The sequence below is a fragment of the Urocitellus parryii genome, chromosome 3, assembly GCF_045843805.1.
Source record: "Urocitellus parryii isolate mUroPar1 chromosome 3, mUroPar1.hap1, whole genome shotgun sequence".
Taxonomy (NCBI): domain Eukaryota; kingdom Metazoa; phylum Chordata; class Mammalia; order Rodentia; family Sciuridae; genus Urocitellus; species Urocitellus parryii.
The window spans coordinates 216,504,733-216,531,312 of record NC_135533.1 but is presented as its reverse complement, the minus strand read 5'-3'; the positions used below and the strand labels follow the sequence as shown (position 1 = coordinate 216,531,312).

Below are 26,580 nucleotides of genomic sequence, written 5' to 3'. Positions count from 1 at the left end.
ACGGTGGGCCCCAGAGTTCTCCAGATGAACACTTCTCATAGGTGAAGAGACCAACAGCAGCCAGACCTGAGGGCGGCCCACAGCACCCTTGGAGGCTCCCATGAGTCAGCCAAGAGCATCATGGAGGAGGGAGGTGGGCACACAGAGTAGACAGCTGGCCAGGTAAACACTCTGCCACCTGCTCTCAGAGCCACCTGTGCATCCAGGGACAGAGCTGCCTCCACATCTCTGATCTGTGCAGCGTGCTGTGTCTTCTTGCAAGTCCACAACCCAAACGATGTCAAAGGGTTAGAGACACATTTCCTGGAGAAGGGCAGGTCATGTGACTGGGTCCAGCTCTGACATCCCACGGTAGTGGGAAGGGATGCACATACCACAAGCTGCCAGAGCCAGCTGGGACCATGGGCACTCCCAAGGGGCATACCCCTTGGGGCTGGCACATGGAAGGGGACTCCAATACCCACAAGCTGCTAGGGAGGCAAAAAATAAAGGAAGGCACATAAAATCCCCGCCTCTTCTCAAAAAGAGTACACATGCCAGGCCATAGGAGCTGGGCCGGTGTGACAGAAGGAGAGCAAACCTCAGGAGCATGTTGATGGCATCTAAAGTGGCTCCCAGTATGTGCCACTAGGGCCTTCTGAGAGGGAAGAGCCTACACAGGTACCTGTGACCTTGGGTTCTCTGAATTCATGTTGGATTTTGAAAACATGTGAAGGTAGAGATGAAGATCATGTAGCCTCCTTCCCAAAGATGCCCATGACCTCAAAATGGTTAAAACTGACTTTTAGTGAAAGATCAACCAGGCAATTGCCTGACGCCCAATAAGGTACCATGGGAGCCCCTTTGTCTTCAGGTGAGCAGGTCTGGTGTCCAGGGCTCCTCCTAGTGTGAGCCCAGCAGGCAGTCCAAAGGGCTCTTCAGAGGCTCACTCCTGCCCACCTTGCCACCTGGGGGAGAGGAGGCAGTGGGACTACCAGAGACTGATTCAGCCCTAGGAGCAACAACAGGATCGCCAGCAGTACCCTGGCATGGGGGATTAAGGCCTAGGGCCCTTCAGCCTCAAGCACGCGGCCGGCCACCTGTCTCCCTAGGCCCAGGTAGCAGAGAACCAATGTGGGGGCAAATAGATGCCCAAATGAAGGGAGAGGCTTCTCATAGGCCTGTGCCTGTAAGGATGGCACACAGATGATGGTTCAGAAGCTGGGACCATGCTGGTAAAGCTGGGGCTTCTTGGAGAGCTGTCAATGGAGAAGAGCCCTGGTGGACCCTGTGCTGCACTGGAATACCACACAGAGGCTCTGAGAGGCAGAGGACAGAGCTAGAGTGCCTGCCTATTGCTCTGAGCCCAGCAGACATGCCCTTGGGCTGCAGGATCCCAGGGGTCCAGCAAGAGATGTGGCCCTGCCCTCTATCTGCAGCCATGCCAGCTACCAGTGTCCCTGCCACCTGGGAAGGCATTTCTTCATAGGGTTTTAGGTGGCCTTTGTAGCATCCATGCATAAGAAATAGCAACTTCTTCCCTTCCTAGTTGTCATGGACTTCCAAAGAATTGTGCAGTGTCTGGAAGAGAAGCTGCTGAGATCCCTAGTAGGGAATGGTCTGTCTGGGCCAGAGGGTGGAGAGGAGATTCCCCAGGGCCACATTCCACACTCAAGATGCTGACGAATCTGAGGATTTCCGAGACCTACTGGCCTTGTGGAAAGAGCCAGAGTGACCCTGTCTGGGTGGTGTCTGCCCCAGCAGTGCTCATAGGTAAGACGAGAAGACTTCCTAAGAGCTCTACTCATCCCACAGTGGTGCCCCAGGCTCACAGCACCCCACATTAAGTGAAGCAAGAAGAATGCCAAGAAGATAAGTGCACAGTGGAGTGGGTCAGATACATGCCAACCAGCAGCTGCCCTGAGAGCCACACGGAGCTTGGAAATCCCAAGAAGGCTGAGTGGAGCAGGTGGTCGCAGAGGAACACAATGCAGGCTCAAGGGTTTATATGCATTTATAAGCACATCACAATACCATTCAAAGCATTTTATAGCTTGTTCTTCAGGCAGCCTGAGTGCCACCTGCCCACCTGGGCCAAGATAAGATGATAGACATTTCTTCTTCAGAGGATTTCAGCTCAATCACCTACATCATGCCCCCACTGGCCACCCCCACGCAAGCTTTTCTCTGTGGCAAGCCGCTGCTGAGAAGCGAAGCCGGGAACAGCCGAGGGTGGGAACCTCACTCAGGAGACCGGAGAAGGTAGGCAGCCACAGCCTGCAATGGAAACTCTCTGTCCAACAATGGCCTTTGAACCGAGCAGTCATAAGGCCCAGCGCTGGCTCAACAGGGAAAGGAGGGTGCTAGGTAGGGCCTACAGCCTCAAGAGGAACAGGTGAAGGGCCCTTGATGACCTGCCCTATTCCTTGTGATCCTAGGGAAGCGGCAGTGAGCAGCAAGGTGGAGCAGAGAGCTCAAGGTGCAAGATGCCAGGGAGAGGCCAGGTGCACAAGGCCCAGCACGGCAGAGGGGTTGCCTGGCTGGGACCTGCCATGGCTGGGCCCAGTGCTCTCACGTGACTGGGCCTTCCACCTCACTAACCTTGGAGCCGTGGGATGGTTTGGTCTTCTTGGGGTCAGAGAAGGCAGAGAGTGGAATTGTGGGTAACATGGGGTAGTCAGGGCTGGGCCTGGACACCGTTTCTGCTCCTTCGGGCATTACCATCACCTAGTGACAAAGAAGAGACAGATGTTATCAATGAGCAAGGGGTGGTGGCAGCTGAAGGCCAAGGAGCTTGGTTTGTGGGGAGGGAAGAGGTGGAGCTAGAGCCACTTTCCCAAAAGAATTGTGGAAGGGCCGGGTGCCAAGGGGGGGGCTGGTGAAGCAGGCTCAGTGTGCAGAGCGAAGAGAAGCCTAGGATCCCAGGATGGCTGGGCCCAGCAGGGGTCACTCGGCCCCAAGCACGACGAACAGGAAGGCCAAGCCAAGAAGACTTGCAGAGTGTGCCAAGAAGCCCTGAAGGCGGCTGTGGCCAAAGCCGAGGCTAAGCACTGAGATTCAGAGCCCACAGGCACAGCCAGGAGAGGGAGAAGCCAGGTGGACACCAGGGCAAATGGCCCTACAGCAGTGAGCAGCTTCTGAGGAATCTGCCGGATGCGATGTTAGCAGGTCACACATGTCCTAAGGGGTGAGTCTTCCTCCCACCACCTGCAGCAACTGAAGCTGACTTAATCAGAGCCTGTGGCCGCAGGGGTCTACAAAGCTGCCCCATACACAGCTGGGAGGAGGGAAGTGCCATCCTGCCCTTGCTTAGAAGGCTACAGAAGAGGAAGGGCTCAGGTCTTTCCAGGAAAGTTGCTACCTGCCCGGCAGCAACTAGGACACCTGCTGCAGGGCCAGAGTGCTTGGGAAGGTCTCCAACACCAACACTACAGGTTTACACGGCGACGGGGCCAGCCACTCAGAGAAAGCCTTCTAGATGGCAGCAAGATGGAACAAAATAAAAGGCACTTTTTAAAAGGCCTTAATTCAAAAGCACCACTAACAAGCTTGAGCACCTGGGATTCCTTACGAGCCAACCCTTTCATCTGCAGACACCACGGGACACTGGGCTCAGAGAGGGCAGTAGAGCCTTGGGGCTGTCTCTCCTGTGAGCTGCTCATCAGAGCCCCCTGCCCACAACACTTAGGCATGCCGCCAAGGACACATCTGTCCCCAGCCGTGCCCTACCAGCCCAGTTCCCTGAAAGCATGCCACATAGGATCCTCTGTGCCTTGGCTGGCAGCTCCACACATGCACAGCTTCACAGAGGACAGAAGCCCGCCCCAATCACAGATGGCTCCTGGAGCTTTGGCTGGTGCACTCCCAGACCTTTTTCCTTCTACTCCTGTGGGAATTCACCTTCCCTCCCTTCAAGTTAACTAGACCAAACCCTCCAAGGAGAGCATTCTCTGCCCTCCATGTGTCTCTTTGCTAACCAAGATCCTAAGAACAAAGGAGAGAGGAGCGTGGCTCAGCAGGCTCTGCTATTTCCTCCACAGGGTGCTGCTGCGAGTTCCTGGCTCCCTGACAGAAACACAGGCCCTTGGCCAATGGGCAGAAGACAGGAGACAGCTCTAGGGGTATGGGGCTGGCTCTGACTTGCTAGGCAGTGGGAAGCCCTGTTCCAGTTGCTCCCAAGGATAGCCTGAGTTCCAGATCACCAAGTGAGACTTGGTGAAGACGGAATACAGACGGCAGCTTGGCTCCTTCCTCCAGCTCTCCCAGCACCAGCAGCTGCACAGACAGGGCTGGGGCCATTGCTGTGGGGTGGCAAACACTGTCCCTGAGGACACTAAGGAGACTGGAAGGCCTAGCACAGGGGCACAGTTACCTGGTCCTGGAAATCACCTGGGAGGGCCACCATCCCATAACCAGGCTGCTCCTAAGGCTAGAAAGCGCTGCTCAGCTGTCAGCCCAGGAAGACCAGGAAGTTCCAGACTGGCCAGCCAGCTCCCCTGGGCAGCCCTCTCCAAGAAACAGCACCTGGCGGAGACCACTATGTGGACCCTGGCCCAAGTGCCTCTCTGGGTCCAGCAGGTGCCTTGGGCCACTTGCTGTATCCAGAATGGCCCTTGGCAGACTGAGCCAGACCTCCTCTCCCCTGCTGGCTCACCTGCTCCTCCCCGCCCTGTTTTATGTGTTGAGGTGATGCCCTCAGAGTCTCCACTCTTCAGAGCACAGGAAATGCCTCTTGTAGAGGCAAAGAGGCCTAGGCACGCTGACTACTTCCCAAAGAAATGTGACTATGGGCCTTCAGGGGACGCCCACAAATGCATTGTGGAAATACTGTGGAAAATACACAGCCACAAAAAGGTGGTGGACAGCAGAGTGGGGAGGTCTCTGGGACCAGCCCTCCCCACACCTGGTCCCCCTCTGCATAAGCCCTCCTGTATCCTGCAGCCTCCCCAGGCTCTCCCAGCCCTTGCCAGCCAGAGCAAAAACACAAGCAAAGCTGTTACTAGGAACACAGTCTTACTAGAAGACTCAGGACTTCCTCAGCCTTCCTTAGCATTACTTTTATTTAAGAAGAAAAAGTTCCTAAAGACCCAATTGTATAGAACAAGAAGGCAGGAGTTATGCCCAAGCCCAAAGACACACACACACCAGCCCACAGCCACTTGGAAGTGAGCCTGCCCAACACCACATGCACACCCTACACTCTTCACCACACACACACACACAAACACACACACACAAACACACACACACAAACCATGGGTACCCCACACAAACCCCCCCACACACACACATCCTGTAAAAATACCATCAGAACACACCTAAGCAGGCACACACCACACCACATATATTCTATACAAACATACCATCAACACACCAGACATACTTCCCAACACATGCACACACATGTGTGGCCCAACCATAGCGTGGAAACAGGGTGGCTGGCATCTCAGCATGCTTGGTGACCCTGGATCACCAAAAATGGCTTCGATGTCCCATGACCAAGCCTCAGCCTACACTGGCCTCCACAGATGGGGCAGCCAGCAGCCACGTGGCCTGTCCTCCTCATCGGCCATCAGCACCCTATGCCCTGCTCATCTCCAAAGCCTGTGGAGGCACCTGGAGGACTGTGCTCAGGCCACCACGTGGAATTCCAAGGCAGGCAGTGCGCACTGACAGAGTGCCTCCCGAATGGCCTGGTGCCCAGCAACAGCCCCGCTCCATCAGCTAAAGGGTGGCACAGGCCTGGCCACGCGGACAGACCGGCCTTGCACCCAGCTTCACACCACATGCAGGAAGATGCCAATTACCCACAGCCACCGAGGAGACGCCGGGAGAGCCGGTGTCTCAACTCTTCATCCACAGCTGCCAACGCCCAGCACTGGCTAGGGAGCCCCCGGGGCCGTATAGCTCGGCCAGGCAACAGCTGTGTGACGAGTACTCACACAGCCCAGCCCAGGAGCCAGCAGAGCACCCTGGGCAGGCACGGCAGCTACTGGGCCAGACAGGTGGCCCGCAGCAGGTCACACTCACCCCGCCAGCCATCAGGAGCTTGTACCGGAACTCGGTGGTGGGGTTGTTGAAGGTGAGCTTCTCGCAGCGCAGGTGGTTCACAGGTGGGTTGCCCTCCAGGTTCAGGAACAGGTCGTAGGTGAAGCACACCTTCCTCGGCTCCTCCTTGAACAAAGGAAACAAGGAAGTCCGTGTGAGGGGCGGGTGGCAGGCTGTGGCTGCAGGACAGGGACGGCTGCCAGCTGCCAGCCCTGCTTGCTCCTTCATCCAGTTCTGTTTGTCTTGCCCCCAGATCCTCCTCTGCTGCTTCTCCTCTTCCATCACTCAAATAAGCTAACTTACCACTCAGTGGACAGAGCAAAGGAGGCCTCAGGAAATAACAGTCATCAGTCACAGTGTTCCCTGGCACTTACAAGAAATGCTGCTGCTGCATGCAGCCTCACGAGAACACGCTCCCTTCAGCCTCTCTGTGTGGCTGGTAAATGGGGAAACTGAGATTCAAAAACACACAGCTTGCCAGGGGCAGTGCTGAGGCCTGACCCTAGCCAGGAAGGAGCCCAAGACAGGCTACAGCCCAGAGCAACTGGTGGGCACAGGTTAGTAAAGAGGACTATGAGAACTGTCTGGGTTCCAGGAGGCTTTGTCCCACACCACCCTGCACTGGCCACCCAAAAGGATGAGAACATGATTCTGGCATCACACCCAGCATGGAATAGTACCCAGCGTGAAGCAGGCTCAACAGACTTGTGAGTGAAGAGTTCACGAGAGGGATCCATGAAGAAGGGACAGACCGAGGGATCTGATGCCAACAAAGAAAGATCAGGGGGTTCCTGGGAAGGAAGCTCTTTCAGTAGCCCTGGCGCAGCCTGGGGATCACTTTTCCCCAAACCATGACAGAACAAGTCATTTTCCTGCTCTTTTTCTCAAGTCCCACTCCACCCCATCCCAAATTACAAAACCCTAAGGTCCCACAAAACCTAGATCTGTCCCTGCTGCAAAGACATCTGACTGGTTAGAAAAATGGGTGACTGGGGAGTGTGGGAAAAGCTGTGAGGTCAGGTGGGGAATCCCTTTACCAGCCACCCCTCAGCATCCATGCAGGATCAGCTCCAGCACCAGCACGAAAACCAGAGTCCATGGAGGTTCAAGCCCCTCATAAAAGATGGTCCAGTGACGGCATGGAATCTACGCACACCCTCCCCTATGCTTTACATCCTCTCTAGGTGACTTCTGCTACCCAATGCATGCCATGTAAAATTATGTGAAATAGATGCTACACTATATTGTTTAGGAATAATAACAAGGAAAAAAGTCTGTACACGTTCACTACAGACCCAAGTTTTATTTTTTTCTGAGTATTCCCAGGTCTGTAGATGCAAAATCTGCAGGTGCAGAACCCAAGGATTCAGAACCTGCAGATATGGAAGGGTGAGCGATGGGTATGCCTGTACTGTGAACAAGGGTGCCAAGGAACACTTCAACAGGGACAAAACAGTCTCTTCAACAAATGGTGCTCATATCATCACTGTGTATCCACAAGCAAAAGTATGAAACTGGATCCTTATCTCACAGCATATATAAAAAAATAACTAAAAAATGGACCAGAGCCCTAAATCTAAGAGCTAAAACTCTCAAAAGGAAAACAGGGTACAAACAATGACGCTGCATAAGGCAATTTTTCTTACATATGACACCAAAAGCACAGGCAACAAACAATAAAAAAGAGAAATTAAAGTTGATCAAAATTAAAAATTTTGTGTTACAAAGGACACTACTCAAGAGGATGAAAAGAACCCACAGCCGGGCATGGTGGCACACACCTGTAATCCTAGCAACTTGAGAGGCTGAAGCAGGGGGATCACAAGTTTGAGACAAGTCTCAGCAACTCAGTGAAACCCTAAGCAACTTATCGAGGCCCTATTTCAAAATAAGACGTGACTCAGTGGTAAAGCACCCCTGAGCTAAATCCCCAGCATATACACAAAAAAAGGGAACCAAGAGAATGGAAGAACATATTTGTAAATCATTAATCTGATAAGGGCTCACTGTTCAGAATATGTAAAAAAAAATGAATCTTACAACTCAACAATAAGAAGACAACACAGTTTAAAAATGGACAAAGAATGTGAACAGATATTTCTCCAAAGATACACAAATGGCCAATGAGCCCATGAAAAGAAGTACATCAGGAATCATTAGCAAAATGCAAATCAAAACACAATGAAATACTACTTCATACCCACTAGGACAGCTAAAACACACGACACCAGGAAAAACGAGTGCACTGCTGGTGGGAATGTGAAATGGTGCTGCCACTTTGGATAAACGGTCTGGCAGGTCCTCAAATGCCAAGTATGAAGTAATCAGGGACCCAGACCATCTAGGTACACAAGCTAGAGAAATGAAAACAGTGTAGTCACACAAACACGTGCACACTTATGTCCACAGCAGCAACACTCACCCTACACCAAAAAAGAAATGACCCAAATGGCCATCAAAAAAGATGAAAGGATGAACTGTGGTTCCTTCACACCAGGGGGCATTTTCAGCCTTAAAAGAGAACCAAGCACCACATGCATGTGCCTTGAAAACCGTGTGCCTAGGAAAGAAGCCAGCCACAGGAGAGCACACAGACTGACTCCGTTTACATGACGCGTCTAGCGTAAGCAAGTCTAGCAAGACAGAGGGCATCATGGTTGCCAGAGGCTCAGGGAGCAGGCACATAGGAAATGAATGCTAATGAGGACCAGATTTCCTTTTGGGGTGACAGAAATACTCTGGAATTTTAAAACTGCGATGATTACACACCGTGAATATATTAAACTCAAAGAGTGTAGACACTTTAAAGGAATTATTTTTCTATGAGGCATGAGCTTCATCCCAGTCTATTAAAATATTGTACAACACAGAGAAAAATTTCTGGGCACAGGAGAAGAATGTTGCGTTCAGGAAGTCCAAGGAGACTTTCCGGCTGCTCAGCTGAAGGCAAACTCATCCCAGCAGCTTCTGGGTCCTTCTTCCATTCAGCCTCTTCCTCTGGCAGCCCAAGCTCACAGGCTCAACCACTTTCTTATGTTGGTGAAAGAGAAGGGGACAGAGACAGGAGCTTTGGCTGCAACCTGGCTGAGTCTCCTAGGCCACTCAGTGGTTCACAGTTCATGTACACTCTAGCTCTGCAAGCCCTGGGACCAGCAATGCCTGAGTTAGGACTAACTGGCAATGTGCCCATTTCAACCAAGAGGGGAACTGCAGATGACACCATCCTAATGGATGGAAGATAAAAGGAGCTTCCAGGAGCAGTGGGTACAGTGAAGGGGCAGACAAGTGAATGGGCTTTCTCAAGATGACGCTGAGTGAGGCTGACTCTAGCCTGGTCTGGGAAGAGTGGGTTTCAACCCAGCCCAGTCCACACCAGACTTGGAAATGTCCTTCCAAGGACATTTTGGGGTAAGGTAACAGAAGGAAGTTGGCCTAGGAAGGCCCAAAACCAAAACAAAATCACAAGGTTTCTCACTATCTCCCCTCCTGCTGGAATGCAAAAGGGGAGGCAGAGGTGTGGCAGTCTCCACAGGGATGTTGCTGGAGAACCTCAGGCAGGTGAGCACTGGCACCTCCCAACCTCTGGCCCCACAAGAAAACCAGCTGCTGGTTAAGCCCAACACGCACTTGCCATGGGGAGCTGGCTGTGACCCTAGCTAAGAAACCAGAAAGTCACCAAGTCCTTCCTTCCTCTACAAAGGTGGGCAGTACTTTCCCGCCATTTAGGAACCTCTCCTCTATTCCCTCCAGGCGTCCAGCGATGGCACTCCACAATAACCAAATGGATGGCACACTGGGAAGCGTATGAAGGGCATGAGGGCTCTTTGGAAGCTTGGACAGGCTTGGAAGAGGGCTGGCATTGGCAAGATCACCAAGAGCAAGACAAGAAGGGAGAAGCTCCTCGACAGACCAGCAAGGAGTATGCAGGGCCTAATGAAGAAAACAGTGTCACAGGCCACAGAACCCTGATCAGGACCCTAAGAGTCGCATATGGTTGGGGCTGAAAGGGGAAGATGAAGGAGGCAGCAGCAGTATCCCCTGGAGGGAAGGACCTCGGCTCTCTGCAGAGAGGGAGCCTGTCCCCAGAGGAGCGAGGGCATGAGCTCAGGAAGGACAGTCAGCATCATGTCTTGGAAGTCACACTCTCTGGCCTATGTGCCAAGGACAGGTTATAGGACATCAGTGCCAGGCCAGGGGCTGGCATGACTCCGACATGCCAGAGTGTGTGTGGCAGCCAGCACTCATCCCACCTTTCCCAGAAAGAACAGCACCAGGTAGACAGAGAGAAGACCAGGCGGTGGAGGCAAGGGAGGCGAGCCATGCGGGTATGTTCCAGCAAAGGAAGGGACAGGGAGGGAAGTGGGAGAGCACGGTCCCCGCTGCTGGGCCACTCCTGAGTGAGCAACCAGGGTCTGACTGCCCACTTGGCCAGTTTCACAGAGCGCCAGGTGGTCTCTGCCCATGGGAAGATGATGTCCCCAGTCTGGGGACCCAGCAGGCAGCACAGCTGAATACCCCCAGGTTGCAGAGTCAGCAACAGCCAGACAGTGCCAAACTCTTCTGAACAAGGGACCCAGTTTCTTCAGCCAAGTAACTGCAAAGGGAAAGAATGGAGGGAGGAAGGAGTAGGGGTAAATGTACACATTAAAAGGGTTCTAAGATCACAATGTGGAGTCCTACTGAGATCCTGAACCCAAATGGAAAGAAGCAAACATTTTAAACACTGACTTATTAAGGGATCAAGGAATTGTTAATGATAAACTAAACTAATTAATAACAATTAAAGAAGGGTTTAAGTGCTCCCTACTAGACCGTGCACCATCAGTAGCAGGCTGGCTCTGCTGTGTCCCTGACACCTAGCCTGAGCTAGCTCTCACATCTGATGAACACTCAACCCACATCCATCCAAACATGTCATGGGCTACGGCAGTGTCCTCAGAAATGATGGGGCCTAAGGAGGCAAGGTGTCTCTTCTGTGAGTCAGAGTGGGAGGGTGGAGGTCTGCCAGGACATTGTCCACCTTGGTCAGGTAATGATGGTGGAGACTCCACTGTGGCTTCTGAGCACGTAATGTATGCAAACACTTCCACACGCAGGTGTCCTACTGTCACTATTCCACAGATGAAGAAATGAAAAGTGGCAAAGCCAGGCCTAGAGCCCGTGGACAGGCTTCCTTGTGCCCACTCAAGGCAAACCAGAAGGCAGGGATGGCAAGGACCACCCAGGTAATGTTCTTATGGACCCCTGGAGAACACAGTGGTAGACCAAGCAGGCTGCCACCATGAGTCATTGCACACTAACAGTGGCCAGTGGGACTCCCTCTGGACCAGACCTCAGGCCTGGGCTCAGGATCTCTGAGGACAGTCACAAAACTGCCCCCCAAAACATGGCCTCCTGAGAGAGGTCAAGACATGCCAGCACTCTAGGATGGGGGCCAGGCAGCATGCTGAGTGAGGAAGGCTGAGGCCAAGGTGGTCAATCAGTGACCCCAGAGGTACTGCCCTTTGTCACTGTAGCTGGACCCCAACCTGGTCTCCCCTCTAAACAATAGCAGCCACCCACTCCTGAGGCCACAGGTCATGAGCCAGCATCTCTCCAAACTCTGCAAATGGCCAAGATGCAGCTGAACTGGCCAAACCAGTGCTGGCGCCAAAACCCACAGTGCACACCCATCCACAGCATCTGGGCCTGGGCTGGGGAACTGATGCATGAGCCTACTAGCCTCCTCACTGAGAAGGTCATGGGGGCCCAAGTGCCAGGATGACCCTGGCAAGGCCCCTGGCCTGTGGCTAGCTGACCACATAAAGTCCGCAATGCTGTGTCCTCCCTGTGAAGGACTCCACAGTGGTTCCTCTTCTCAGCTGGCCCTGGGGGCACCCAGACTTGCTCCCACATGCAGGGTATAAGAGCAGAGAAGCTAGCCTCCTGTGAGGTCTCCCAGCTCCTGAGGCTGGGCTGGCTCCTGGCTACCTCTGCCCTGCCAATGCACGCCTCTGGGCCATCTGAGCTTCCCTGTGAGTTCCACAGACACTCATGAAGCCTACCAAGACAGCTAAATGTGACCACAGCCCCAGACCTAAGTGCCAGCTGGAAGGAAATGCCCAGGAATATCACCACAGTGGCTGACACGCCTCACAACATCCCTATGGGATGAATAATCCAGCTTCTCTGAGAACTCTGTGCAAAGAAAGAGCACACGCACACCAGGAAAGCAGAAAAGGCTCCCAAGGCAGCAACTGGGGGCGACAAAAGGAGCTTACTCAAGAAAAACAAGAATAATATGGGGCTGTGGGTGTGGCTCAGTGGCAGAGCAAGTGCTTGTCATGCGCAAGGCCCTGGGTTCCATCTCTAAGAACTAAAAAATTCAAAAGTAAATGAACACACACAGCAGATGACAGGGGAGACTGGCATTATTGGGTATGTGAAGGGAAACAACTGCTAACTTATTGATTTCTAGGTATGATATCATTTATGTCTTTTTTTAAAGACTGTTACAGACACCAAATTGTGTACAGATTACAAGATATGATGATGTCTAGGACCTGCGCCCAACAATCCTGGGGGTAGCGGTGAGAAAACCTTGCACACAGCTCAGTAACTGCTGACGTTGGATGCAGATGGAGTTGCTCAACTGCTTAGCCATTGTAACTCTATATATTTAAAATTTTCTACATTAAAAAATATTCAGTATATATGCTTGGCTCTGCCCCCAGCCTGCCTTACAGCTCAGTTCTGAATTTTAATTCAGCGCCATCTGTGTCCTATTGGTCTGCCTCCATCCTGCTGCTGAATGGAAGGCAGGGCTCAGGGCAAGCCCCTCTACCAACAGGGGTCTTCCAAGGCCACCAGGCAAGTACCTCACTTTCTGCTGTACCACAGGATTTACACAGCACCTGGTTTTAGCCTCATAAACACTGAGACTGACTCATTGTTCTAGCCATCCATCAGGAGAGGACTCTGGGACTTATTGCCATTTGAGCATGTGTTGAAGCCACATGGAATCAATAAAGGCAAACACGCTAATCCACGCATCAAAAGCCTCTCACAGGCCCTGCCAGGTCTTTGAACCAAGTTCTCCCAATACTGGGTTCCCGGGTTCCCTGGCCCAGGCCCACAGCAAATGAAGGGGGCTATTCTCACTGCAGCAGGAGAAAAGTGTCGGCAGTTCATTATGAAAGCAAGGGAAGAAACAGAAAAAGAAGTCCAAGAAACAAATGCCACCAAACCTGAAATCCCAGGAGGCAGTATGACCCAGTCATGTAAGCATGTAAACAGAAGGAGGGGCAGTGAGGCACTACTCCCACAATAATGAGACATCTGGAGACATCTGTACGTCCCTCAGTGTAACAGCATCAAAGAACATGAAAAGTCAAATAGATTATGGCTATCTACACTGCAGGGTACACCACCTGGACACAAGAGAGAACAAGGCAGAGCTACATGTGCAGGCTCAGGAAGGTTCAGAGACAGTAAGTTTAAAAATGCAGCATGCATTGGCTGGGGATGTGGCTCAAGAGGTAGCACGCTCGCCTGGCATGCATGCGGCCCGGGTTCAATCCTTAGCACCACATACAAACAAAGATGTTGTGTCCGCCAAAAACTAAAAAATAAATATTGAAATTCTCTCTCTCTCTTTAAAAAAAAAAAAATGCAGCATGCATACAGACACACACACACACACACACACACACACACTTGGAAGCACTGATTATTTCAAGGCAGTAAGCTGGAGAAAAGACTGCCATTCCTCACAACCTCCATATATCACCTTTGAAACCTATCCGAATTGTGAACTCCACCATGGAGCACGCTGCTCTGCTGCCACTTGACAGAACTGATGCTTACAGCAAACAGACAAAGAAGGCAGACCTGAGCCACAGGGGCTCCTCCATGGATGTGTGACCTGAGCAGGTTATTCCTTCTGCTTGTGCCTCAGTTTCCCCACCTGCAAAGTAGAAATAAGGGAACACACTTCACATACAGGTGCTCAAAATGCTGCGTATTGGCACATACTCCATGGAGAGAGTCCCCCGGGGTGCCAGAAGAGAATGAGCTGCAAAACAGTGAGCAAAAAGTCCACTGCAAGACATGCAAAAGAGTCTAGAACTGGACATCCACTGCTGACCTCCTGAGAAAGCAAGCAAACTGAGCAGAGCTGGGAGGGACTTCGGCTGTGTCTGTTGTACCCTGGATGCGCTCCCAGGCCCAGAAGCAATCAGACACAAGAAGGCAGCAGGGCAACCATGTCATAGCAGAGCACATTTCTGGGAACAGCCAAGCATGCTTAGGCTTGGGGTGGGCTTCAAAATCTGGAGCCCCAACTCATGGTTTCTCCCAGGCTAACTCCAAAGAGGGAAGGAAGAAGCCTGCAATTTACGCGCATGTGTAGAAGGGCAATGTGAGAAAGAAACTTGAGCTGGCACCCAGGGATAGGGGGAGAGGGCCCAGGAGGAGCCCTGGGAAGCCAGCAGCAGCAATGCAGCTAGACTGAGAGCAGCCTGCAGCCCTGAACCTCAGTGTCCCTCTCTATAAGAGGCCACCCCACCTGTGCCACAGGATGGCCATAAGACAGGAGATACAGGCCACAAACACATGGTGGGGAGTCAGCCCCCCTGCCCACAGCTCTTCCCAGGGTGCCCTGGCTTGGTGCTCATGTGCCCCACCCTACTCCCAGGATGCTTTCAGGCAAAGTCCAACTCATGGCCTTGTCCGTGAAGGGCTGCTGCTTGGCATGCCTGCTCGTAGCACCTAAGCCCCCTGTGGGCAGCTGCAGCTCAAGGGCCTGCGCCTTGCACTTCCTGTTTTCTGCATGAAGCTGGTGAAGGCTGCCTTCAGGCATGTGCCCAGGTGAATTTCCCACTCCATGTGGTACCCTAGCTTTCTCAAGAGAACCAGGAGGGCATACCGGTGGGGGCAAGCCAGGTGCCTGGGAGGGGACCACCACACACAGGGCACACTGCCGGCCCTGCTGTGTCTTCTCTTATGCACTGCAAGGGCGCCTTGGCCCTTTCAAGGGGTTTTTCTCCCCCACTCCAGACCCTGACCTCCTGGAAGTACAGATGCATCCTGGATCCCACCCGGGGGAAGGGAATGATGCAACATGGAAAGACAATCAAGTAGGTCGACCTGCATTCATGTGGCTTGTCACAACTCAGCAGCCCCCTGACCTTTCTCTGTGTCTGCCACACAATACCCCTTCTGTTCTGGCTCCCTCAGCAACCCAAAGGCAAGGCCTTCCCGCTCAGCAGCATCAACCAGTCAATTGTCCCTGGCAGAGAGCTCTGTGGGCTCAAGGAGGGGCTGCCCGCCTCCTGAACTCTGCAGAGTCCCCAGGAGCCTAGAAGCCTGGGAGCCTGGGAGCCTGGGAAGGGAGCACAGGAGTAGGCGGCTTCCGTGCTGCTGATCTAGGGTGACGGTGGAGGGTACACCGAATGAGGAGAACCTGGGTCCCCATTGATGTCACTCTGGACAAGCTCTCTCCAAGGTTCCATTTACATCAAGGGCAAGAACAAAAGTCTAACAAGCCCTGGCCTGAGAACAGTTTTGCATCCATGAGTTTTTGCCATTCCAAAAAGGGTGGAGAGAGGTGCAGAGCATTTGGTGGCCCTGGCAAGTCACCTACCATACCGCCAAGGCAGCTGCCCACAGCTCCCCAGTGCGAGTCAGCTAGGACACGGGGAGAAGAGGCCTCCCGGGGTGCTAGGGCTCTGAAGCAACACAATTTAACTCACTTTAAAAAGCCTTTCTGCATGAAGCCATGCACACCTCCTCATCAATTATGCCAAATGCCCTTCCTGTGCTTCAGAGAACTGTGTTTGAGGAAGGCCACAGAGAGTTCATGACAGTCATGGCTCACTATCCACTAATGGCTGGCTTTGTGAGAGGAGGGGGTAGAAAAGAGAATATTTAATGTTAGCTGCGATGACCCAAATGAAATTCCTTTACATTTCAATGTTTTCAATGTTGGACTGTCCCTTAAAGTCACTGTGTATGCGTACTGTGGGAGGCCAACCTTACGGGTGACTGAGTTACACTCCCCAGCTGGGTGCTGAGGCGCTCAGTCACAGAAATGGGTGTGTCTTGCTACAGGCCCATGGGTGAAGCTATGCTCACCTGTTCCTTTGTAATATAATCCCTTGCCCTGTTTAGGATAGAATCTTCCATGGAAGTGCCTTGTGTGTGTGTCCTTCTCTTACTGTGCCCCTGGGTGTGGCCTACCCAGGTGTCAGTCAACCTGCTGACAGTGGACATCATGAAGACAGACTCAGCCCCCTGAAACCTGACCCCTTGCCTCATTTGAATAGCTTCTCCTCAATAAAAGGGGTCAGCGCGTGCTCTCGCTCTCTCTCTTTCTGCAGACCCTTAAGGTCAGAGGAGCCGTCACAGTGACCCCAAAGAAAGAGGTCTCTTGTGTGGTTATTTCATGCAGCCCAGTTAGCCCAGTTTAACTAGAGTGACCCCTGAGCCTTTTAGTCGCGAGAACAGAAACCCGGCAGCGTACCATGTCTCTCTTCCTCCCAAATGTGCCCCCAAATCACAGGGATAGCTGGCAGTGAAGGGAGAATCAGACTGTGGGAAGGAACCCAGCATCAGAAGCAGGGCAAGGCTGTGTCCACAGGGCTGCATGGCCCTTGACAGGTGCTATGGGAGTGGCAGCACCCAGGCCAGAGCTCACTTAAGGAACAGCCACATGGGAACTTGGGAGGGGGCTGTGCCCTGCATCAGCTGACAGTCAGTGTCTCTGAACTGGAACAACCTCTTTCCCACCTGCAACTAACTATCTCACCTCTTAGCTTTGTCAAAGATTCCAAGCTGGAATAAGAAGTTAAGTGGCAACCAACTCTCATTTGAAAAAGAAAGCAACAGATTTAAGAGGATTCCCTAGGGATATTCAGTCACAAAAAATGCACTGAAGTCCAATGGCTGGTCTTAGCTAACAACTCAAAACACAAGACCCAGCTGTGCTGAAAGTGCACCTGCTATGACACAAGCAGGTGAAGGGTGGGGTCATGGAGTGACACAGCCCAGAGGCCTCAGGAGCTGCCCCAACCAAAGTAATGAAGGAAGGAGAGGGCACTAGGTAGACCTCAGGCTTGGGGCAGGCAGCAACAACTGGCTCCTTCCCACACATGCCCCTAGAACCAAGCTACATTCCTGGGAACCTCCAGGTCAGCCCTGGAGATCCCTTCCTGTGGACACTTCAGCACCCACCTTCTCTGGGCCTGACCCAGCTCTCTAACCAAACCAGGACACAGGCAAGTACTTCCTATTTGGCAGCCACTGACTTCCTTCTGGGAAAGACTAAGCCAGCTCTGCTCTATAATGACTGATGCTACAGACTGAGGGATGATGGGAACCTCATGGGATTCTGAAGCCACTGCCACTAGATCTTATGCAAAGAGGCAGATAAATCCAGAGAATTCAGAAGACTCAATCATTTATTGAGGGTCTAGAAGCAAGTATCATCTTGTCACCCCTAGCACAACATACTCCAGGGGTCCTCAGTGTGCACAGCCCTGCCCAGCTCTCCAGCTGTCCACCTTCCTCTGCACCCACACATTTGCATCCCAATCATCCTGGCTTTGCCCTTCATAATAGCTGCTCCTTTGCCCAAAAAGTTTCCTGTCCTCACTGACTCTGTGTCACCTGCAGGCCTCTGCATCAATCTCACCTCCTACAGGAAATTATCCCCTTTCTACCCAGGTTCCCCAGTGCTCGAAACACCCTAAACTTTGGCCTCATGGAGCTGAGGATACATTCTGATGTTGTTGCTTCCATGAATATGTGGTTCTCCCTTGCCCTTTCAAGCTGTGAACACCAAAAGAAATGGGGCCACGACCCCTCTGGATATCAGGCCCCAGACTTAGTAAACATTTGTTGTGTAAATAAATCAATAAAACTCCAGCAAGTAAAGAAGAAAAGCAATTCCTCCTCTTCCTCCTCACTGTAAATTGAGAATTTTTTAAGCCCTCAATTGCAAAGAATACACAATCACTGCAGCTCTTGGAGCTCCGCGGGTGGTTCCCTCAGCCTCCAGGCACAGCAGCTCTGCATGGACTACCAGGATGGGCTATAAGAAACCAGTTGGGTCTGGCACAGGATTTTTAGATACACTACCAGAACACAACCCATGAAAGAAAAAATAACCATAAGTTGACTATCAAAATATAAAACCTGCTCAGCAAGACATAAGAGAATGAAGAGAAGAGCCACAGACTTGGAAAAAATATTTGTAAATTATATACCACATCAAGAACCTGTACCCAGAGTATATAAACAACTCTTGAAACTCAACAATAAGAAAACTAAGCCAATTTTAAGAGAGAAGAAAAAAGGCAAAATTCTGAACAGATATTGCACTGAAGAAAATATCTGAATAGCAAATAAGTCCATAAAAGACACTCAGTGTCCTCAACCATGGGGGAGAGGCGACTCAGTTAAGGTGCCCAATTCAGGTCCACAGCACCTGGGCAGCCGCAATCAAAGACACAGTGAGTGTCCATGAGGTGCACAGCCTGGGCCTCCGATGCCACAGAATGGAAACGGGAGTGGCTACTGTGGATGCCTGGCAGTTAGCCAGCTCAACAAAGCCATCAACAGACCTAGGAATCCCACTGGATTAGAGTGGCAATGGGCTGATGAAGCACAACTCTGAATACACTCCACGCAGAACTGTGCATGTGAGATGGAGGAACTGTGTGTCATGGGGACTGTGTCCCAGGAGAGCTGTTTAGAGACCACTATATACCCACTAGAAAGGACAGATGGGAGGGGGAGGAAGGAGGAGGAGGGAAGGAGAAAATGGCAAAATGGCTGGACAACACCTTGACACGTGACCCAGCAATCCCCATTCCTGGGTAATTACTCAAACAGAAAACTTATGTTGACACCAAAGTTGGTATGCAAGTCTTCATGGCAACTTTATTGATGATTGCTCAAATCTGGAAACAACCCGACACCCCTCCCAGGTGAAGGGACAAACTGCAACCCATACTACAACAGAATGCTACTCTGCAAAAGAGAAACAAACTATTCATTCCTGCCACAATTCTGAGGAACTGCACGTACATTTTGCTAAATGACAGAAACCAGACACAAAGGGCTACATGTTGTCTGATTCTATTTATATGGCAATCGGAAAAGGCAAGCCACAGGGATGAAAAGAGATGTGGGGCTGGGGGTTGGCTTCAAAGGGACAGTGTGTGGTAGTCTAGGGGCAGAACTGTTTTGCATGGAACTGTCATAGCCGGGCATGGCTCTATATGTCAAAACCCAAAGTGGATTCCACTGAACACAAACTGAAAAAAATAATAGTGATAATAACCAGAGCGGGGTGGGAGGGAACCCGAGATGGAATGCAGACTCAATGATGAATGCATAGCTGCTACAAATGGATGACAAAACACACTGAGGAAGACTCAGGAAAGAGGTAAAACCTCTGACTAGGCTCTGGGAGGTGAAGACAGAACTGCACACAAACACTGTGTTCTGCTTGGTGTCTCTCACAGGTGGCCAGCTAGCAATTTTGAAGCTGTATTCCAGGTTCAGCAGCGGTAAAGAAGTAAATACAGTGCAAATAATGAGCCGGTTCCTTCCTTTAGAAACAGCAGTGACCAAGAAGCCACCAGGAAGGGGCAATGAATTCCACAGAGCTGGAGTGCAGCTGGAAACATTCGTATGACCAGGCAGAGTTAAAGAAAGAAACATGGATGTCAAGGGGAATTTGTTTATATACAATGCCTTTCCCAGCTGTCCTGCAAGAGGCCCAAACACAGTGACATTCCAGTAGCAATGAGCACACTTAGCTCCCAGATTTTGGCTTTTAAATTCCATTCTCCAATTAAAGGAACTAGGACTTCTCGAAGCCATGACTAGCTCTAGAGCTGGGGTCGGGAAACCCTAGGAGACCCAAATGTACAGAAGCACCCAGAAAACCACAGCAACATGATAAAAAGGCACAGAGCACACATGGACAGAGCTCCCACTGGCCAAGAGGAGAGCATTTAGGATAACTCAATAAACAAGAGGACTGGATTATAAGCCACAGAAAAAGCAACTATCCAGTTAGAAATTGAGAAGACTGAAAACCCTGAAATTAAACAACCACTGAGTTAAACAAGAATCACTAGAAAAATTATAAAAATTTGCCTCTTTTGGGTTTTTGCCTTGTTTTTTGTGGAGCCAGGAACTGAACCTAGAGCCTTGCCCGTGCTAGGCAAGTGCTCTACCAGTGAGCTACAACCAGTGAGCCACAACCAGCCCCAGAAAATACTTTGGGATAAAGAAAACAAAACAATGCACCAAAGCTTACAGAACTCAATACAAGCATTGCTCAGAGGAAGTTCAAAGGTGTGAATGCCTACGTTAAAAACAGTTAGTTAAAGTCACTAACTGTCTACCTTAAAGAACTAGAAAAAGAAGTAAACCCCAAACTAAGCCCAAAGCCAGAAGAGCAGACAAGAATAGAGATAAATAAAACAGAGAACAAGAAACAACAGAGTGAATCAAATTATTTGGTTCTTCAGAGAGATCAACTAAATGGACAAACTTTTAGCTAAACTAAGAAAAAAGCAAGAACACACAAATAACCAAAATCAGAAATAAAATTAAGAACTACCAAGCTGACAGAAAGTGAAAGAATCTAAGAGGACACTCCAAACAATCATACCGCAACAAATGTGAAAATCTAGAGAAAATGGACATATTCCTACAAATGAATTAACAAAATTGAATCAAGAAGCAGCAGAAATTCCCAACAGATCTATAACAAGAGAATGAATCAGTCATCAAAAACTTCCCTGAAAGTCCAAAACCAGATGGCTTCCCTGTGGACTCCACCAAATATTCAAAGAAGAAAGAGGCCTGCGTTGGAGCTCAGCTCCATCCCCAGCTCCAAATAAAAAATAAAAACAAAATGAATAATGACCATCAACGTACTCAACTCTACCAAAAGGAGAAGAGGAGGGAACCCTGCCTAACACATTCTATGAGGTCAGTATGAGGTCAGTATGAGCTCAGCATTACTACCCTGATACCAAAGCACAAAGATGCCACAGGAGAACCACAGACCAATATTCCTTATGAAGAGACACAAAAAATCCTCAAGGAAACACCAGCAAACCAACCTAATAGCACATGAAAAAGACAGTGCATCAAACAAAAAGGGACTGTCCCAGGAATACAAGGACGGTTCAACATAAAAATCAATCGACATAATACAGCACATTACCAGCATGAAAGAAAATACCTACAATTTTCTCAATAGAAGCAAAAAAGGCATTTGAAAGGATTTAACACCTGTTCATGATTTTTTAAATTTATTTTTTAATTATAGATGGACATAATGCCTTTATATATTTTTACATGATGCTGAGGATCAAACCCAGTGCCTCACACATGTAAGACCCGCGCTCTACCACTGAGCCACAACCCCAGCCCCACCTGTTCATGATTTAAAAAAAAAAAAAAGTACACAAGGAATATGTCTCATAAAAGAAATGTGTTTGGTCTCTGCCCCCAGTCCTGGCACAGAGCTCCCAAAACCCTTGTAACTTCCTGGGTGATGGGTATAGGAGGGGCAGAAGCAGGTTTGTTGTGGGGAAACCCATACGTTTGGTGTCAGAAATGTGAGTAGAGAAAAAAAGTGTTGCTGTTGTTTTTCTCTCCTCTTAGAAGGTACTTCCTTAATCCAATAAAGGGCATTTATGGAAAACCCCACACATGAAATCACAGTTAACTGTAAGACTGGAGACTCTCACCTAAGGTCAGAAGCCCACCAGGAAGTTTCTCTTACCAGCGCCACTCCACACTGCTGGAAGCCCTGACTAGCACAATCAAACAGAAACAGAAACAAAAGGCAACCACACTGAAAAGCAAGAGGTAAAACTAGCTCCACTCACAGAGGCATGACTCCATCACAAAAAGTCCTAAAAAGACAAAGACTACTAAAGGTAACAAATAAATTCAATGAAGATGCAGGGTGAAAGGCTAACATGCAAAAAATCAGTGGTGCTTTTATCCACCAGCAACGAGTGAACAAAAAACAAATCAGGACAATTCCATTTACATAGTATTCTAAAGAATAAAATACCTAGGAATAAATTTAACCAAGAAGGTAAAAGACTCTCCAAAACACAAAACCTTGCTGAAAGAAACTAAAGGCCTAATTAAATGAAATGACATACAATATTCACGGAACTGGAAGACTTAATATTGCTAAGATGGTAACAATCTCCAGAGTCAATGCAATCCCTATCAAAATTCCAATGGAATTATTTGCAAAAATGGGAAAGCCAAATCTCAAATAGTCATATGGAAAGATGCTATGGAATGAATGTAGTTTGTCCCCCACCCAAAGCTCAAGCTGAAACTTGACTTCCATCGTGATATTGTTGGACATGGAACATTTAGGAGGTGACCTGGTCATCAGCAAGGAGTAAAGCTTTTCTCATGGACCAGGTTAATGCTGGCTCTTGTGGGACTGGATTAGTTACTACAAAAGCAAACTTTTATAAAATGAGGTCACCCTGCCTGTTCTGTCTCTTCCACACATACCCTAGTATCCTTCTAACTTCTGCCACATTGTGAAGCAGCAAGACGCCCTCATCATATGCAGCTGCCCCTTCTTGGATTTCCCAGACCCCCAAACCAGAAGCCAAAATAAACCTCTTTTCGTTATAAATGTCCCAGTCCCAGGCATTCTACTAGAATACAGAAAATAGAGTAGGACAAACAGCAAAGAGCCCAGAATAAACAAAATCATACTGAAGCAGGAGAGGAAAATCTGACAGAGTTAGGAAAAAACTCATACTTTTTCCAATTTTGAAACTTCCTAGAAAACAACAGTAATCAAAACAGTATGGTTCTAGTATAATGACAGCCATACAAACCAATACTATGGAATTAAGAGTCCAGTTTTAAACCCAAATTCTATGGCCACTTTATTTTCAACAAGGATGCTAAGATCACTCAATGGAAAAAGAATAATCTCTTCAATAAATGGTGTGGGTCATCTGGAAAAAACTGCATAAAAGGATGAAGCTGGACCCTACCTCACTCCACACACACACACAAGTTAACTTAGGGAAGACCAACTACATTAAGATAAAAACTAAAACTACACTGGAGGCTGGGATGTAGCTCAGTGGTAGAGCATGTACTTAGCGTGTCCAAGGCCCTGGTGTGCTCCCCAGCTCCAAACAACAAAGCAAACACCATAAAACTAGTATAAGTGAACATGAGGAGTGATTCTTGATGACCTCAGAGTTGGTATTGGAGGCACAGGTTTGACACTAAAAGTGCAAGCAACAATAATGACAAAATAGATAACGGTACTTCATAAAAACTTAATTTGGTACATAAAACAACCTTATCAAGAATGTGAAGACAACCTACAGAAGGAGGGGAAATATTTGCCAATCACAAAGAAGTTCTACAATGCAATAAGAAAAGAACAATTTGAAAATGGGCAGATGTACACAGACATTTCCCCAAAGAAGATATACAAATAGCCAAGGAGCACATGAAAAGATGTTGAACGTAACGGCCACTAGGATGGCTATCATGTGAAAGAGAGAACAAGCACTGCTAAGGACAGGGGAGAAAGGAAGCGTCATACACTGCTGGTGGAAATGTAAGATGTACACTCACTGTGGAAGACTTTGGCAGTTCCTCAAAACTTTAAACAGAATTACCACATGACCCAGAAGTTCCACTTCCAAAAGACTGGAGAACTGGTCCTCAGACACATGCATCTACACACTTGTCAGAGCAGCTAGCTGTATTCACAGCACCTCAGAAACGGCCAAGTGTCTATCCATAGTTGAAGGGGTAAACAAGTTGTAGGATAGTCAGTTCACATTATTCATAGACTCCATACTTGTTAAGTCACCTACTCACTAAAGTTTATTTGTAAACCCAAAATACTCAAGGCTTTCATAGTTATTTGTAAATATATGCAGAACAGTAAAAACTCCAAACTGCCCAATGGACTCATTCCCAGGGGACATGGGACGAGGTGGTGCTGTCCACTTGCTGCAGCTTGCCCTGTGAACACTGTGCCACATTCTCCACATTTCTGTTCTCCTCCACCCCACTTTGGCTGTTTAAAAGGAGCTCTAAGCATACTGCTACAGCACTGTCCAGTGTTCCTGAGGCAAGAAGAGAAAACATTTGTGTTCAATGATGAGCTTCACTCAGGCAGGACTTATAATGCTGATGGCCATGAGTTTAGCATCAATGAATCAACAATATAAAATAGGGTGTCTTTAAACACAAACAAAGTTATGTATTCATCGGTGGATAGAAGGTTGTGAGTAGAAGAACTTACACACGAAACGGGGCAGTATTTGCCAACTCAGTGTTTGTTCTCAAATAATGAGAATTGGCTATGGTGCACTCAGCCAGGAAAACAATGGTGTACAGGTTGAGCATTCCTAACTTGAAAGTGAAAACACTTTGAATTTTGGATTTTCATATTATAGATGCTCTATGGGTAAAGTCTATACAAATAACACACAATACCCAAAACTCCAAAATCTGAAAAACTTGTAGTCCTCAACCTGTCCTGGTATAGGCCACAACCTGGATAAGCCTCAAAAGCAGGCTGCGTGAAAGCAGTCACCAGGTGCAAAAGGTCCCATGTTACATGATTCCACTTACCTGAAATGTCCACACCCCACAAATCCATAGACCAGAAAGCAGATTAGCAGTTGCCAGGAGAGGACAAAGGGGAAATGGAGAGTGAAAGTTCCTGAGTACCCTCCTCAAGTGATGAAAAACTTTTGAAACTAGAGGAGAGGTGGTAAATGCCCTTAAACTGAATGCGTTAAAATGGTTAGAATGCACTTCATGCAAACGTCACCTCAATTTTGAAGAATTCCTTAGGATACACATGCATGACTTGTGCTATCAGATGAAGGCCTCCTTGAGAGAAAGAGAACTCTTTACAAATAAGTTGTTCCTACCAATTGGTTACCAAAAAAAAAAAAAAAAAAAAAAAAAAAAAAAAAAGCAGCCCCCGTTAAAACCTAGTGTTCAACACCATGTAAAGCATAATTCCTTCACTTTACAGACTAAGCCATATTCAAAGGCAAATACACAAGCAAAAAGCTCACCGTGCACCATACAAGCTCATGTCTGAGAAAGAACCTTTTCTGCTCTGGTTATAGACCCCTCCAGAGAAGTCAAATAGCATCTTTTGGTCCCTAGGACCTCCACCTCCTCAGACCTTCAAAAGCCCCCAGGCTCTTCTCCCCTGGCACTCTGCTGCCTGGCCATCCACAATAACACCAGCTAGTGCATGTGGAATGGCCACTGGGCTAAGGCTTCACCTGCTGCCCCACCTGAGTCTTCCAAGTTGATAGAGGCAGGATCTCCATCTTACAAAAGAGAAACTGAGGTTTAGAGAGGTCCCCTGCCCCAGTGGTGACAGAAACACTTCCTGGAAGTTGAACCCTTGTGTACCTGCCTCCAACCTACACCATTAGCTGGTCTCCCCACCCAGGGTGGCCACACAATCATCCCCATGCTAAACTTGGTCACCTTCCCCTTGATTTCTGACCTTACATTCAACTTATCCTTTTGGGTATTTTAATAGTTCACCAAATATACAATTACTATATTACTCTTTCATTCTTATTTAGATTACATTTAATTTTCATACACACCTAACTTGTATTATCCGTTGAGTGCTTACAATAAACATCATAAAATACTCAAAGACACAATCTATGCCTCCTGAAACAATCTGTGAATCCCCAGTGTAATTCGCTGTGTGGGAACACACAGAACACTGAGTTTTGAAGACATGGCACATATTTTGTAAGTGAAAAAATGACTGTAAGACTTCCATTTCATTACATCTGTATGCTACTGTATGCATCCACATGCTCCCATTTAAGATAGCTAATACAGAGGTATGCCTCATGCAAGGTATCTGACACGTGCTGACACCCAAGTAAAAGATATCTAGCAAGCCTTCAATAAAAGCTATTTGAGTACAATAGATTCGAGTGAAACATCATAATATTTCTGACTTGCTGCTGATGAATAACCAATAGATTACTACCAGATGCAAGCCTGGCTCCCTGAAGACAGAAAAATCAGCACACATCCATTCACCACAGCCTTGGTTCAAACAGCTCTCCAAACCTAGATAAGCTGTTTTTGCAATCAACTGATAGTTTTTCACAACTGTCTGATCTTTACAAAACTTGAGAAGCAGGGACCCACATTCAGGTAATAAAGGCAATGTAACACAAAGAATAATACTGTCTCTGTCACCTAAGTGTAAGTAAAAACCCAAATTTATTGACAACAGTCATCCTAGGTCACCTCTGTCTCAGTTATTTAAGCAACAGGTGTGTGTCTACTCGTAGCTGACTCAGAGTCCAGTCCTGCCAACCCCTGTGGCCTTCACCAAGAGACTTATCCAAGAGCTCCCTCTTCCACAGCTTTGGGTGGGGGGTCCTCTCCTCCTCCCTCTTCCATGGCCTGGGTGGCTCCCTCCCTCGGGGGCTCATCTGGAGGCACTAGCTGGTGCACCACACACAC

At 49.0% G+C, this 26,580-nt stretch overlaps 1 protein-coding gene across 2 annotated transcripts in view; it reads right to left on the bottom strand.

The window, feature by feature from the left end:
- The window catches only part of Mllt1 (MLLT1 super elongation complex subunit), a 58,927-nt gene that overhangs the window by 11,950 nt on the left and 20,397 nt on the right, over window positions 1-26,580 (bottom strand). Inside the window, exons 4-5 of one of the 2 annotated variants that reach the window (XM_026404370.2) lie at window positions 6,010-6,153; window positions 2,581-2,706 (exon numbers count right to left, since the gene is read on the bottom strand). In XM_026404370.2, coding sequence (XP_026260155.1) covers window positions 2,581-2,706; window positions 6,010-6,153 — 270 coding nt within the window. The remainder of the gene's footprint in view (window positions 1-2,580; window positions 2,707-6,009; window positions 6,154-26,580) is intronic. The other variant, XM_026404371.2, reaches the window with a different exon arrangement.